Genomic DNA, 14,774 nt, shown 5'->3' with positions numbered 1-14,774 from the left:
CTACTACTACCAATATCAAATAATCGAAGTTGGGATCCCACCATCTCGTACAAATCCCTTTGCAGAGATATGAAATGGATTGATCAGACAGGCTCAGTTGTAGGCCAAGTAGGTGGCAGAGTTCAGTGTATTGGAGTAGATGGCGCAGTTCAATTTAATGGTAGAATACTACAGAAATACAATCGATGTACAAATGAGATGGCTTACAAATCACACATGTGACCTATCCTAGACTATAGCTCAAGTGTGTGGGATCCTTACAAAATGAGGCTAACAGGGGATACTGAACACATACAGAGAACAGCAGTATTAATGGTCACAGGTTTTCTGACCTGTGGAGGAGTGTCACAAGGATGCTGAATTGGCAGATACATGAAGACAGATGCAAACTATCCTGAGAAAGGCTACATATAAAAGTTTCAGGAAATGACTTTAAATAATGACTCGAGAAATATGCTACAACACTGCATGTACGGCTCCCATAGGGATTGTGCGGACAAAATTAGATTAGTTACAGCATGCATGGAGGCATTTAATAGCCATTCTTCCCATGCTACATACATGAATGGAATGGGAGAAAACCCTAGTATCTGGTACAGTAGGAAATGGCATCGTTTTCGAAGTGTATATGTAGATGTGGATATTATCATAATGGATTTTGTCAAAAATATAGTATAGTTTTCCTCCTGATATTCAATAGCAAGTTAATGAAACCCCTAAAAAATTCAAGTAGTTTAAAGTAAACTTAAGCATAGGATCCTAAAAGAAATCTCTAGCTTTGGCCTGGATGCTTAAAGAAATGTTTCATCACACTTGGAACCCTGTGAAAACAAACCCTTAACAGGCTTGTGATCCTGTAGGAAGAAACCCTTGTCTGGCTTGGCACTTGTAGTAAAGAAACCTGCCTGTGGCTGCTGTTGCACAGGTATAAGGCATGGTTCCTATGACAATGGAGATGCTGGTTTTCTCACTTAAAAAGGAACTAAAGTGGTCAAGCCAACATGGTCCCTAGCAACACATTGATACAATTTTTCATCACTACACATATGTTCCATATAAACCGTGAACTATGCAAAAACAAAATGCCCTACACTTTAAACTGAAATGAACCTATCGCACCAATAGCATTTAAAAATTGAAAGACACATTAAAAATCCTCATTAACATGAAATCTTTTCCAAAAAATGTCAGACAGACTGCTATGAACTTCATCAAAATTTACACAACGTGACAATGGTATAGAAACTTGAAGATAGTCCAGAGGATGTGTGTTGCAGCTGATCTGAAACAACTACACTACCATGACCTCCAGTAATGTACAGTTAAATTTTGAAGTTTATAGCTAATTTGATTATGTAGCTATTACAGCAACATGCATCTTCAAGACAAAGCAATAGGTGGCACTTACCCTTGCCCCTGCCCCCCACCCCCTACCCCACTTCCAGACTCTGGTGTATTAGTAAAAAGCTCTAATCCAGATAATCATCAATTATCTGAGACGTAGTAAGTTTTCAGTGCCACCCATAAAATTTAGTTCTCATGGCATAACATGTCTTGTAATTGAAAAGCTCATTTGTATCACCCCCGAGAAAATTTCTGCGGATGGCCCTGATTACAGCAGCAAATCTCCCATGATGACTATAACAAAAGACGTTACCTTCCTTTGTAGTTTCAAGTTATTCTGAATTCAGATTACTTCCTATTCATCAAGACTTTTGATATTACCCTCCCTACAGAACACTAAACAATTTTAAAATATAATAAAAGCTATCCAGTTTAATATGAGCACCAGCTCAATATGGATGAAACATACCCAGTCAGTTACTATTTTTAAGGACTTACATGCTCACACTGCAAAACAAAACAAGCTTTTTGGTGGGCTGAGACTTGGTCTTTCTAATGAAAATTGTTTAAGAGGGTTTGCAACAAATACTTTTTGCAAAAGTGTGCTAAAAATATCCATTTATTATCTTTTTATGAACATCATCAAATACCCTTAAATTGTAAACTACTGGAAAGCAGTGGGAGAATGAAATTTTATATTATACGACCTGGTGTTGATAAGTTATTATAGGAAAATTTTGAGGTTTATCATGCTCTTACTTCCAGAGTTATAAAAAGCTAAAGTTCACCTTTTTTTAAGTGGCTCTTTTTCTTACCGTCTTTGCTTCAGATTATGAATACAACAAAAATGGTCAATTTTTGGAAATATAACTGGTTAAGTAAAAAAAAATCTATTCACCAAGCACCGGCAGAAAAACACACATACAAAAGATAATGAAATGTGCAATCTTTTGGAGCCAGTGCATCCTCCTACTGGTAAAAGGGTTGAAGGAGAAGAAATAAGGACTGGTGAGTTTTAGGAGAGGGGGAGAGTTATGGAAAAATCACCCAGAATCCAGCATCAGAGGAGGCTTACCACATGGGACGAGCAGGAAAGACTGATTGTTGGGAACAGCATCGAATGAGATTTGAAAACCTGAGAGCTTAAAGGTGGAGGACAGGGCAATAATCAAGACAGATATTGCTGACAAAACAGTGTGCAAATGTTACTAAGAATGGAAAGCTAAGTGCAATATATGTGGTACACATGGAGCTGTGCGAGGGGAGAGGGGGACGAGGGGGATGGAGGAAGGGGGTTGGGAGGTGGGGGGGAGGGGGAACAAATCAATACTACTACTAAAGAGGAGCTAAACTATGTAATCATAAGTATCCGGACCCCCCCCCCCCCCCAAAAAAAAAAGAAAAAAAAACTATGTTTTTTATATTAAGTGCATTGTGCTGCCACCTGCTGCCAGGTACTCCATATCAGCAACCTCAGTACTCATTAGACATCATGAGAGATCAGAATGGGGCACTCTGCAGAACTCACAGACTTCAAACATGGTCAGTTGATGGGGGGTCACTTATGTCATACGTCTATACATGAGATTTGTACACTGCTAAACATCCCTAGATCCACTGTTTCCAATGTGATAGTGAAGTGGAAACATGAAGCAACACGTACAGCAAAAAAGCGTACAGGCTGACCTCATCTGCTGACTGACAGAGACCGCTGACAGTTGAAGAGGTGTCATAATGTGTAATAGGCAGACATCTATCCAGACCATCACACAGGAATTCCAGACTGCTTCAGGATCCACTCTAAGTACAATGACAGTTAGTCGGGAGGTGATAAAAAGGGGATTTCATGGTCGAGTGGCTGCTCATAAGCCACACATCACGCCAGTAAATGCCAAACGATGCCTCGCTTGGTTTAAGGAGCATAAACATTGGATGACTGAACAATGGAAAAACGTTATGTGGAGTGATGAATCACAGTACACAATGTGGCAATCTGATAGCAGGGTGTGGGTATGGCGAATGCCTGGTGAACGTCATCTACCGGTGTGTGTAGTGCCAAAAGTAAAATTCGGAGTTGGTGGTGTTATGGTGTGGTCATGTTTTTCGTGGAGGGGGCTTCCACCCCTTGTTGTTTTGCATGGCACTATCACAGCACAGGCCTACATTGATGTTTACACACCTTCTTGCTTCCTACTGTTGAAGAGCAAACCGGAGATGGCAATTGCACCTTTCAACATGATCGAGCACCTGCTCATAATGTACAGCCTGTGGCGGAGTGGTTACATGACAATTACATCCCTGTACTGGACTGGCCTGCAAAGAGTCCTCTTCTGAATCCTATAGAACACCTTAGGGGTGTTTTGGAATGCTGACTTCGTGCCATGCCTCACCAACCAACATCGATACCTCTCCTCAGTGCATCACTCCGTGAAGAATGGGCTGCCATTCCCCAAGAAACCTTCCAGAACCTGATCGAACATATGACTGTGAGACAGGAAGCTGTCATCAAAGCAAAGGGTGGGCCAACACTATATTGAATTCCAGCATTACCAATGGAGTGCACCATGAACTTGTAAGTCATTTTCAGCCAGGTGTCCGGATACTTTTGATTGCATAGTGTGTTGTTTAACACTGTTGCCAAAAAACTCGAGAGTTCTTGACTGATTTTCGTCAAATGCTTATGTGGTAGTCTAATAAACATTTGGACAAGCATAGACTAAGTATGTGATTTCATTCCTTCTGAAGAAGATATCCCTAGTTGTACTGAAATCTAGTCAAGGAGTATTACAATAACCTATATGGAAGCGACAGCCTGTACACATAATTTATTGACTGTTTGCACATCATGTTTATTTCATTCTTAAACAATCCGTATTGTGTGTTCCCTTTTCATGGTTATATTTACTTTTTTCTTCTGTTAGATGGAGTAGTTTGTGAAGTATTCAAGGCTTCTGTGGTTCTGCTATCACTGTACATAGGGTATTCTGGTTTGTGTAATTAATTTCAGTTCTATTATATTCTGCTCATTTGATGCTGAACAACTGTTATAATGTTAGTACTGGCTTTGACCATTTGCCGCAGAGAATGTACATTTTGTCTCATTAAATTCTATATTTCATTATTCTGACTCATAGTATTTTCCATTTTATTTATCTGCTTGAATTGCAGATCCCATATATTGAATTTTTTTTGTTTTTCAAACTCTTTCCTAATGCAGTGCTCCAATCAACTAAGAATATATTGCCAGCCACATCTCCCAATTACCTCCTCATCAACTTGTGAAGTAGTACTGCTGCATTGTCTTACGTTGATCTACTCAATGCACACCTCATCATTGGGCGGTTATATTCAAGCACTCCAAACTTCTTGATAATTTTTCCATCTCTCTGTAAACTCTCTTGCATCATTACCATGAATAGTTGATAACATTCAGCCCCTCTTTGCCATTTTATTGCAGACACTTATTGTTTTTGAAACATAGTAAGGCCAGTGCCATTTGCCACAATTCCACTCGTTAAATATTTTTTAAAAATTATTTCTGTTTTCTTTGACAAACATAATAGGTATACGATGAGTACATGAAATTGTTAAATTCTTATCCATGCTGTATTTCACTCAACTTTATTTGTCAATGTACAGTTTTCAGATCACAGATTATACCAATATAATTAGTTTTTGTGGAAAAAATTTCTTTGAGAAAATATTCCAAATTTACAGTTTACTAAAACAATGCACTATTCAAAATTCAAACCCACTAATAGTTTGCTTTAAGAAATTCAGCAACCACCAACATTTTACGTATTTTTATTTATAGCAATATGGCTTTTGGGCTATTGGCCAGCTTCAATTGGTATAAAAGATATTTAAATATTCAATTAGCACATCGTTAAAAACATCGACTGCATTCTGGATGCTGCAACTGCCTTTCTAGTCTGCTTGTTGTGGCTGCTATTTTCCACATTTATATGCATGTCATGAACACTTTTTTTGTGTGATATACAAAAACAGCACATTATCTGACATATTGCCAACTATTAGTCACTGAGTTGCTAATTTGTGTGACATTAACAGTCAAAGTTATTAACAAAAAGCTGATCATTGCCTAGCAATAAATTTCAAACAGTTAAACTTTACTGTGCTGTGATGTTAATTCATTACATATTTTTGGAAGAACCTGTTAATTAATTGAAGAAGAATAGTGCAGATGAACATCAATGAAACTTACGAAGCATTATAACAAGTTGATAACTTTAAACATTCACTGAATCTTTTATTTCAGGAAGAATTTTGCCTGTCCTTCATAGACATTTGTGTAAACCTTTCGATTTTTTTCAGTAACAAAAATTATATATGGGGAAGTTAATTTTGAAAATCAATAAGACAAGTTAATCTTCAAAACCAGGGAAAATATAAAGAGCCACAAAAGTTTACTTGGGATAATATACAGTGAGCAAATTGTCAAAACCAAGGCAGTTCGGAATAATTGTTAAAGGGGTTAATATGCACATAAATTTTAAGTAGCAAACAGAAAAGATCACCTTAGTATTGCAAAAATGTACACCATATTTTTCTATTAAGTGATTTTTACTTTTTGTTCCTTTTTAATAATAGATACTAGAAAATAAAAACATGAAAGATATTCATTGAATTATCAACAAAAGATAGCGAGTTCCATGCTTGGGAATAATTTCACTATAATTTATTCCAATTAGTGTCACAGAATCCTTATATTATCGAAATTTGCTTACCTATATGTGTCAAAATATACCAAAAAGGCATGCCTGCTACTAAGGAAAGACTATGTGAATGGTATTTCTGCACATTTTTTTAAAATATCATACAATGAAAAGTTAATAAATGTAGAATACTGGAACAATACCTGAGAAACAGCATCTGAATCCCCAACATGGACAAGGAAGTAGTGCAAAATAGCTAGGCAGTCATCAGTTGATTCAGCAGCTGTAGCATCCCTAAATGCTTCAAAGAGATGAGAAGGTGGCATTGATAGTGGTACTAAATCTAGTGAGGGTAAGTCAAGTGTGATAGCACTCTCACAGTGTGGCAACAAGGGGACGAGCTGTGCAACATGCCCAGGTACCCCAGGCAATGCAGGCCCTGCCAAAACATGGCAGCATGGTTCATGTGAAAGTCCAATATCCAGAAGATGTGCAAATAACCCTGGTGCAAAGACCAGCATGTGGTGGTCTGTGAAGGAAATCAAAGGACACAATTAATTTGTATTAAACAAAGTAGTATACTGATTAAACTGAGCCTAACAAAGAAATAAAGTGCATGTAAGAAAATGTAGCTTTTTCTTTCTTTCTACATTTTATTTAAATAGTTACTTCATAGATGGAGACATGTATAATAATTAATGCACTCTTTCTCTTTAACTGTTGGTCTGTTGTTAGCAATTACAAAGCATGTAACTGAATCTTTGGAAATTTCACTTGTTTGCAAGAAAACACTTCCATAACTTTGAATATCTTTTTGTGTCTATAAATACATACTCCGTTGTGATTTCTATAATAAGCAACTAGTAATAAATGAGCACCCTTCCCCACATGAGTACAAAATGTACCAGACAGAATGCCTACCAAATTAAATGCAACATATTCCTGAGAGTTGATTATTTTGTTATTATCTTTTATAGACCATTAACCTCAAACAAATAATGTTCAATTATTCATATGCTCAGCTGTCTTGAACTTGTACCTGGAACCTTGCCTTACACAACGATTTTCTTCCCAAGTAGCTGCTAGTAGCTCATATCTACCTTCAAACCTCTCAGAAGCTCTGCTGATGAGGTGTAATATGGGATTTTAAAGAATAACAAGTTACTTACACCTCTAGCCTCTTAGGAGAATGAAAGATGCTTGTGAAAACTGGAAACTTAGTCTAAGTAGTTTTTAAGCATGAAATATCCCACTACGCATGCTTTGGCTTAATGTATGTGCACATGAGGTGCAAAAGACACCAGCTCTGGACGTCGACATGGTGTGACAGCATTGTACATTCCACATGCTGGGGAGATTCAGTTATGCTTTGACATTGCATTTGGTGGTGCCTTGGAAGCCTCATAGCTGGAAAGAATGTAAATGATGGAACAAATGAAGTTTTCTTCTGGGAACTGTAAGGCAGTTAATGTGCTGTCCTCTAATTTAAAAGGGATACACAAAAAAATGTTGTAACTATTATGAGCTACAAAGTAAGGGAGAGCTGTTCACCCAGCACTGTAATTTGAGATGTACACACAAAAGTGATAAGTGGTGGCATTATTGTAACCTTCAAAATGGTGTCTGTAACAGAGGTGCATTCCAAGCAGAGGGCTGTTACTGAGTTTCTTTTGGCAGAAAACAAGAGCATCACAGATATTCATAGGTGCTTGCAAATAGAGATCTGGCAGTGAACAAAAGCATGGTGAGTCTTAGGGTGAGGCTTCTGCCATCATTGTCATACTGTCATGTAAACCTGTCTGATCCTCAATGTGCCAGCTGGCAGTCAGATCTTGATAAGATTTTAAAGTAGTGCAAAGATTGGCAACTTGCTTTAAATGTCCAGATATGTAAAACCGTGCACTTCACAAAAAAAAAAAGCAGTACCCTATGACTACAGTATCAATGAACCACATTTGGGTTCAGTCAATTCAATCAAATACTTTGCAGAGATATGAAATGGATTGATCAGATAGGCTCAGTCGTAAGCAAAGTAGGTGCACAGTTCAATTTATTGATAGAATAATAGGTAAGTACAATTGGTGTGCAATAAAGATGGCTTAAAAATCACTAGAATACTGCTCAAACATGACTGACAGGGGATACTGAACACACACAAAGAAGGGCAATACAAAGGGTCACAGATTTATTACACTCATGGAACAGCATCCCTGAAATGCTGCAAAAACTGAATTAGCAGACACCTGAAATCTACTCAAACTATCCTGACAAAGCCCACTTATAAAGCTTCAAGGACCAGCTTTAAATAATGGCTCTATATATTACCCCTTAATGACTGTGATGCAAAGATTGGATTAATTACAGTAAGTGCACAGGCACTCAGTCAGTCATTCTTCCTGACCTCCATATATAAATCGAATGGCACATGCCCTAATAACTGGTACAATGGGAAGTACACTTTACCATACACTTCACAGTGGTTTGCAGAGTATGTATGTAAATCAATATTTAGATATAGAAAAGAAAGGATGAGGAAGAACTCTGCAGATTCTAGGAAACATGTATCAGGATTTACTTAATCAGTCCACAAGACCAGTGAGAGCACAGTAGAAAAATTATTTGATATCCCTCTTGCCGTATGTTCCATACCTCAAAATAATTTCAATATATTGTTCATGGTGAATAAAATCTGCTGCAGTTTTAATTACACAGTTCCTTTACTTGCCTAAAGGCATGTACACCACATGAGTTTAAGAACATTAATCCCATCTTCAAGTGCTACAACAGCAATTAATGAATACTACGTAAGACTACCATTTCTTCTTCTTCTTCTTCTTTTTCTACTATTCTCTTACACTTTCAAGCATTGTGGTAACTTTGCTTTATCTATTTCTTCCATTCCATTCATTTCCAAGATGACTTTTCCATGCCTTTGTCCCAGTTTCTCAACCTTGTCCTCCCATGTGATGTAGGGTCTTCCTTGTCCAGCTCCTCGTTGCACAAGCATTTGAAATACTTGTTTAGCTTTTCTTTCCTCTCCATTTCTCTTAGCATGCCCATACCACCTCAACTGATGCTCCTCATCCACAATACTCCTTGCCTCCTCCTGGTCAGTTACTGGTACCCTCTTTGCTACCAATGTTTCTGTCAAGTACTGTCTTGCCATAGAGTCAAATGCAGCTTTCAGATAAAGAAACATGAGGTAAAGGTCCTGGTTCTTGCCTATGCTCTTTTCCATGATTATTTTTACAGTGTAGATGTGCTCCTGCCCTGCTGCCCCGGCCTAAAAGCAACCTGTCCCTCCTCCACATCATCTTCCACCATCCTTCTCAGGCATCTCTCCAATGTACGAGTACAGATTTATAGACTACTGTGATAGACAGATAGCCCTGTAGTTATCACAGTCACAACTGTTCCCCTTCTTATGCAATGGTGTATTTAAATTCTTCTTCCATTCCTCTGGGATATTATTTTCCTCCCACACCCTCTGGAACAGATTAGTAATTTCCTTTATCACCTTAACTCCACTGCACTTGGCTAGTTCTGGAGCTATCCCAACATGTCCTGCAGCCCTCCCTATTCTAACTTGGTCAGCTGCCAATTTTACCACCTGTTCTTTTATCTCTCTTTCAGTTTCTGGGTCTTGCATAATTTCATACTGTCCAACGATAATTCCTTCTTCTCGTACCGCCTCAGTTTTTTTTTTTTTTTCTTTTTTTACATTTTCTTCATAGAATATTATCCCTGCCTCAGACACTGCTGCTTTCTCTGACACTAGCTTACTCCCATGCTTAAATGTCCTTCTATATTTCCCATATTTCCATCTTACTGCTCTTATGGATTTTCAAAAGCTCCTTGTGCCGTTCTTTCTTCTCCTGTCCTCAACTATGTTTCTAAATTCTGCCCAAGATTTCTTTTTATCTTCCTTCTCTGCTTGTTTCACTTCATTCATTTTATCCCTATACTCCATTTGTCTTCTTCTGTATGAGATGCTTGTATTTTTTCCAGGCTTCCTTCTTATACATCATCACCTACTTCAGTTTCTCATTCAATCAACTTGTTCTTTTCTTCCTTGTATCTCCTACAACATCCCCACATACATCTGCTGATTGTAGTAATACTGATTTCAGCCTAATCCACATGGCATTAATGCCCTCATCCTCATTAGTTTTTACTTTGCAGCCTTGTTGTGACCAATTCTGTATACTGAATCTTTTCTTCTTGCTTCTACAATTCGTTCAGTTTAATCAAGTTGAATTTCTTGGTTTTAGGTTTAGCTGGTTTCCTAAGCCTAGTGTTCTTCACCAACAGTCTATGACCTGTAGAAAGTTCTGCTCCTCGTACAACCTTCACATCCATGATGTTATTCTGTATACACAGGGTACACATAAGTAATTAGTAATGCCTTTTATCATTTCTGAATTCTGTTTCACAAGTAGTTTTGTGCACTTATTTGTGAGAGAAACAGGAGTCACCAGTACAACTGATCTGCCACATAGAATTCTATTAGATGCCTGCCACTATCATTTCTGATTTTCTCTCCAAAATGACTGTCTGTTATTACTCGCCGATCATTCAAAGCACCGCCGCACAATTACGCGCATCCTCTACGTCTGGCACTGTCTGCCAGCCATGCAGCAGCTGCGCCACCTAAGCAGTGTTGTCTGTCAATTGCACTTCTTCCCTTTCAGGGAACTTATTCCTCACAGTCCAAATCCTTGGTCGAGATGTTCGCATGCAGGTGCACACCAGTTCTGCTGCCACTATAATTAATTCTCAGGCGTATCTTCAGTTGGGTTCTCCACTCCTGTCACCTGCCACTCGGCAATTACGGACGTACAATAAACAGAAGATTTCTCTCTGAGGGCAGTTTCATGCTGAGGTATCTTACAAATCCGTCGTTCGCACTGTTCCCATATTTGTGGTCGACCAGAGCAATGCAGAAAATCTTTTTGGTTTCGATGCCTTTCGCGTTTTTGGGTTCTTCATAGATGACTCTGTCAATATTGTCTCTGATGCTATTCCTTATGCTCAACTGGATTCCTTGTCGACGACATTTTCGTCCCTTTTTTCTCCTGGGTTAGGCCGTGCAAACGACTTTGAATCTCATATCACGCTCAAACCCACTGCTCGGCCTAAGTTTTTTCGGGCTCGGCCCATTCCTGTGGCCCTTCGTGATTGGGTAAAATGGGAGTTGGATCATCTCACTACTTCAGGGGTCTTGCTTCCTATCACTTCCAGTGTGTGGTCCTCTCCTGTTGTTGTCGTTGCAATGCCAAATGGTGATATTCGTCTCTGTGGCAATTTCAAAGCCACTGTAAATGCTCAATGCCTCATCGACACTTACCCTATGCCCCGTCCTGAAGAACTGTTCACTAAACTTGCTGGAGGCCATCATTTTTCTAAAATTGACCTGTCAGAAACTTATCATCAACTTCCTCTTGACGCTGCTTCCCGGCAGCTTCTGGTCCTTAACACGCCTTTTGGCCTCTACCAATACCAACGCTTACCATTCAGGGTTGCTAGCACCCCTGCTCTCTTTCAGCGATTCTTGGAACAATTATTGCTCCCTGTCCCTGAGTGTATCAATTCCATGGACGACACTGTTGTCACTGGCTCCACCACTGAAGAACATCTTCAAAATCTCCGCACACTTTTTCATGTCTTACAGAGTGCCGGTCTTAAGTGTAATCTTCAGACATCACAATTTTTTCAGGCATCTATCACCGTACTTGGGGTTTCAACTCTCTTGGGATGGTATTCGTCCGCTTCAGCAAACTGTTGCTGCGATCGATGCCCTTCCTCGCCCTACATCTGTTAAGGAACTGCAGGGCTTCTTGGGGAAAATACCATACTATCACAAGTTTTTACCGTCTGCGGCGTCCGTGGCTCAGCCGTTGCATCGCCTGTTGCATAAAAACGTGCCTTTTCACTGGTCTGCGTCATGCGATGCGGCTTTCCAGAAATTGAAGACTATGTTGAAACAGGCCCCGTGCCTGGTTACTTATTGACCTGGCCAACATCTTGTTCTTGCCACAGACGCCTCTCAATACGGGGTCAGTGCAGTCCTTGCGCACCGTTTTTCTGACGGTTCGGAACAACCCATTGCTTATGCCTCCAAAACGCTCACAGATGCCCAACAAAAGTATTCTCAAATTGAAAAAGAAGCTTTGGCCATTTTTTATGCTCTTCATAAGTTTGGTGTTTTTCTCTATGGCTCAAAATTTCATCTTGTTACGGATCACAAACCACTTATTTCCTTGTTTCATCCATCAACGTCACTTCCCGACAAGGCTGCACACCGCCTCCAGTGTTGGGCTCTTTACTTGTCTCGTTTCAATTATGAGATTCATTTCCGGCCAATGGCTCAACATGCAAATGCTGATGCTCTGTCTTGCCTTCCCATGGGTCCTAATCAGGCATTCGATAGGGATGAACTTTTGTGTTTCCACCTGGATGTTGCCGAGCAGCGGGTTGTGGACGGGTTCCCCATCACTGGGGACAGGGTGGCGGCTGCTACGGGTTCTGACCCTGCCCTCTCCCAGGTTTTACGCTGTATTCAGAAGGGTTGGCCAGATCGCCCGTCCACTAAGACTTCTGATCCGTTGTGGAACTATTACGCTTTGCGCTACCAGCTCACGGCTAGGGATGGTGTTATTCTCCATTCCACTGACAATGCTGCGCCGCGTGTTGTGGTAGCTGCGTCTTTGCGTGCTTCGGTCTTGCGCCTCTTTCACCAAGGGCAATGGGGTGTGTCTCGCACAAAATCTGTGGCGTGCCGTCATGTGTACTGGCCTGGCATAGACTCTGAAATAGCACACATGGTCGCTGCCTGCGGCCCTTGTGCGTCACAGGCCGCTCCCCCGAAGTCATCTTTGTCACCGTGGCCTTCGCCTGAGAAGCCCTGGGAGCGCATTCATGCTGACTTTGCGGGACCCTTTTTAGGTACTTATTGGCTCCTCATAATTGACGCCTACTCTAACTTTCCTATCATTGTCCGTTGCATGTTGCCTACCACCGCGGCAACCACCAGTGTTCTCACCCGCATTTTTTCTTTGGAAGGCCTCCCCTCTACTCTTGTTACTGATAATGGTCCGCAATTTGCCTCTTCCGAATTTGCGGATGTTTGTGCTTGTCATGGCGTTATGCATGTCACGGCCCCGCCTTTCCGTCCACAATCCAACGGTGAGGCTGAACGACTGGTCCGCACATTTAAGGCTCAAATGCGGAAACTTCTGACTTCTTCTGCTGCTGCTGACGATGCGCTTTTCCAGTTTCTGGCATCTTACCGGTTCACCCCCATGGGCGACCACAGCCCGGCTGAGCTCTTACATGGCCGACAGCCCCGCACGCTACTTCATCTTCTGCGGCCTTCCACCTCACGGCCGCGGGTGCCTTCACTTGGCCGGTTCACCGCCGACGACCTCGTCTGGGTACAGGGATATGGCAGGCGGCCAAAATGGAGCCCGGGCCGCATCTTACGACTCCGTGGCCGACGCCTGTATGAAATCCAGACGGACACAGGTGTTGAAGTGTGTCATTCGGACCAGCTGCGGCCTCATGTCCCGGCAACGCCTGTTCCGAATGCCGCTACACCACCTTCGGCTCTACCTGACACTCGGGATCTTGGCATTTCTCAGTACTCACAATGCAGCCCTCTCACCGTCATCGCAATGCCAGCACAAGAACGGACGCCACCAGGAGACGTGCCCATGCAGGAACCGGATGACCATCCTCTGTCAGAGCAAATCTACTCGCCTCCTCCTCCAACGGACGCCGACACATCGCCCACGTCTCCTGTCATATCAACTGGACCTGCCGCAACGGGCAGATTGGTGCATGGGGCCCCAGCAAATTCGACCCCTACGTCTCCTGTCATCTCGACCCGTTATCATCGGGGACACTTCCGTCCATAAGGGAAGCCTCCTCCTAGAGACTTTATGGCGAGTCAAACAACGCCTATAGACGTTAGCCACCTCCAGGACACCTCCATCAAGACCAGTGCAACAACTTCAAACGGGGGAAGAGTGTTGTGACTCGACGATCATTCAAAGCGCCGCAATTACGCGCGTCCTCTAGGTGCGGCGCTGTCTGCCAGCCACGCAGCAGCTGCGCCACCTAAGCGGCCAGCCGAGCAGCGGCCGCTAGACTGGGACTCAGTGCTCATTCGAATGCTAACGTGTACACATGTCTTGCTTGTCAACTTACTCTGTGACTTATATGTGTTGTGTCGTTCTGAAATATATGTGTTAAACTTGACGTTATAGCACTGTCCACAGTTCCATATCATATTCTTTTGTTCAAACCTGTTCTTATGTTGAAATTTCCTTCTATTAGTACTTGGCGACCTCTGGCTACCTTTTTGTCCACAGTCCTTTGTACTTATCTAGTATAATGGGCTGTTAAGTTGGTGCATTCACTTGAATGCACGCCATTTCCATTGCTAAGACCAAATTAACAACTACTTTTCTTGAATTGACTGATTCCCATCCTTTCACTTTCATTCCAAGCTGCTCACTGGTAACTATACCTATTCCCTCTTTTGCTTGACTATTCATTGCAGCCTCAGCATACCTTATAATGTACTCACCGTCCTGCATTCTTTTCATTCCACAACCTTTCCTCTTCACCTTGCTTACTCTAAGAACAACTAATTTACGATCCTCCATTTCCTGAATCGGTTCTATATCTTTATTGGCCTTCATACTCCATGCTTCAAATCTTGTCTTCCATTATCACACTGGTTGTCATCTT

General features: G+C 41.3%; 1 protein-coding gene across 4 annotated transcripts in view; it reads right to left on the bottom strand.

The window, feature by feature from the left end:
* The window catches only part of LOC126253107 (protein pigeon), a 486,240-nt gene that overhangs the window by 149,872 nt on the left and 321,594 nt on the right, over positions 1 to 14,774 (bottom strand). For all 4 annotated transcript variants that reach the window (XM_049954213.1, XM_049954212.1, XM_049954214.1 and 1 more), the window contains one exon: positions 6,224 to 6,549. In XM_049954213.1, coding sequence (XP_049810170.1) covers positions 6,224 to 6,549 — 326 coding nt within the window. The remainder of the gene's footprint in view (positions 1 to 6,223; positions 6,550 to 14,774) is intronic.

The sequence above is a fragment of the Schistocerca nitens genome, chromosome 4 (genome assembly GCF_023898315.1).
Source record: "Schistocerca nitens isolate TAMUIC-IGC-003100 chromosome 4, iqSchNite1.1, whole genome shotgun sequence".
Classification (NCBI taxonomy): domain Eukaryota; kingdom Metazoa; phylum Arthropoda; class Insecta; order Orthoptera; family Acrididae; genus Schistocerca; species Schistocerca nitens.
This window is presented reverse-complemented; position numbering and strand designations above follow the sequence as displayed.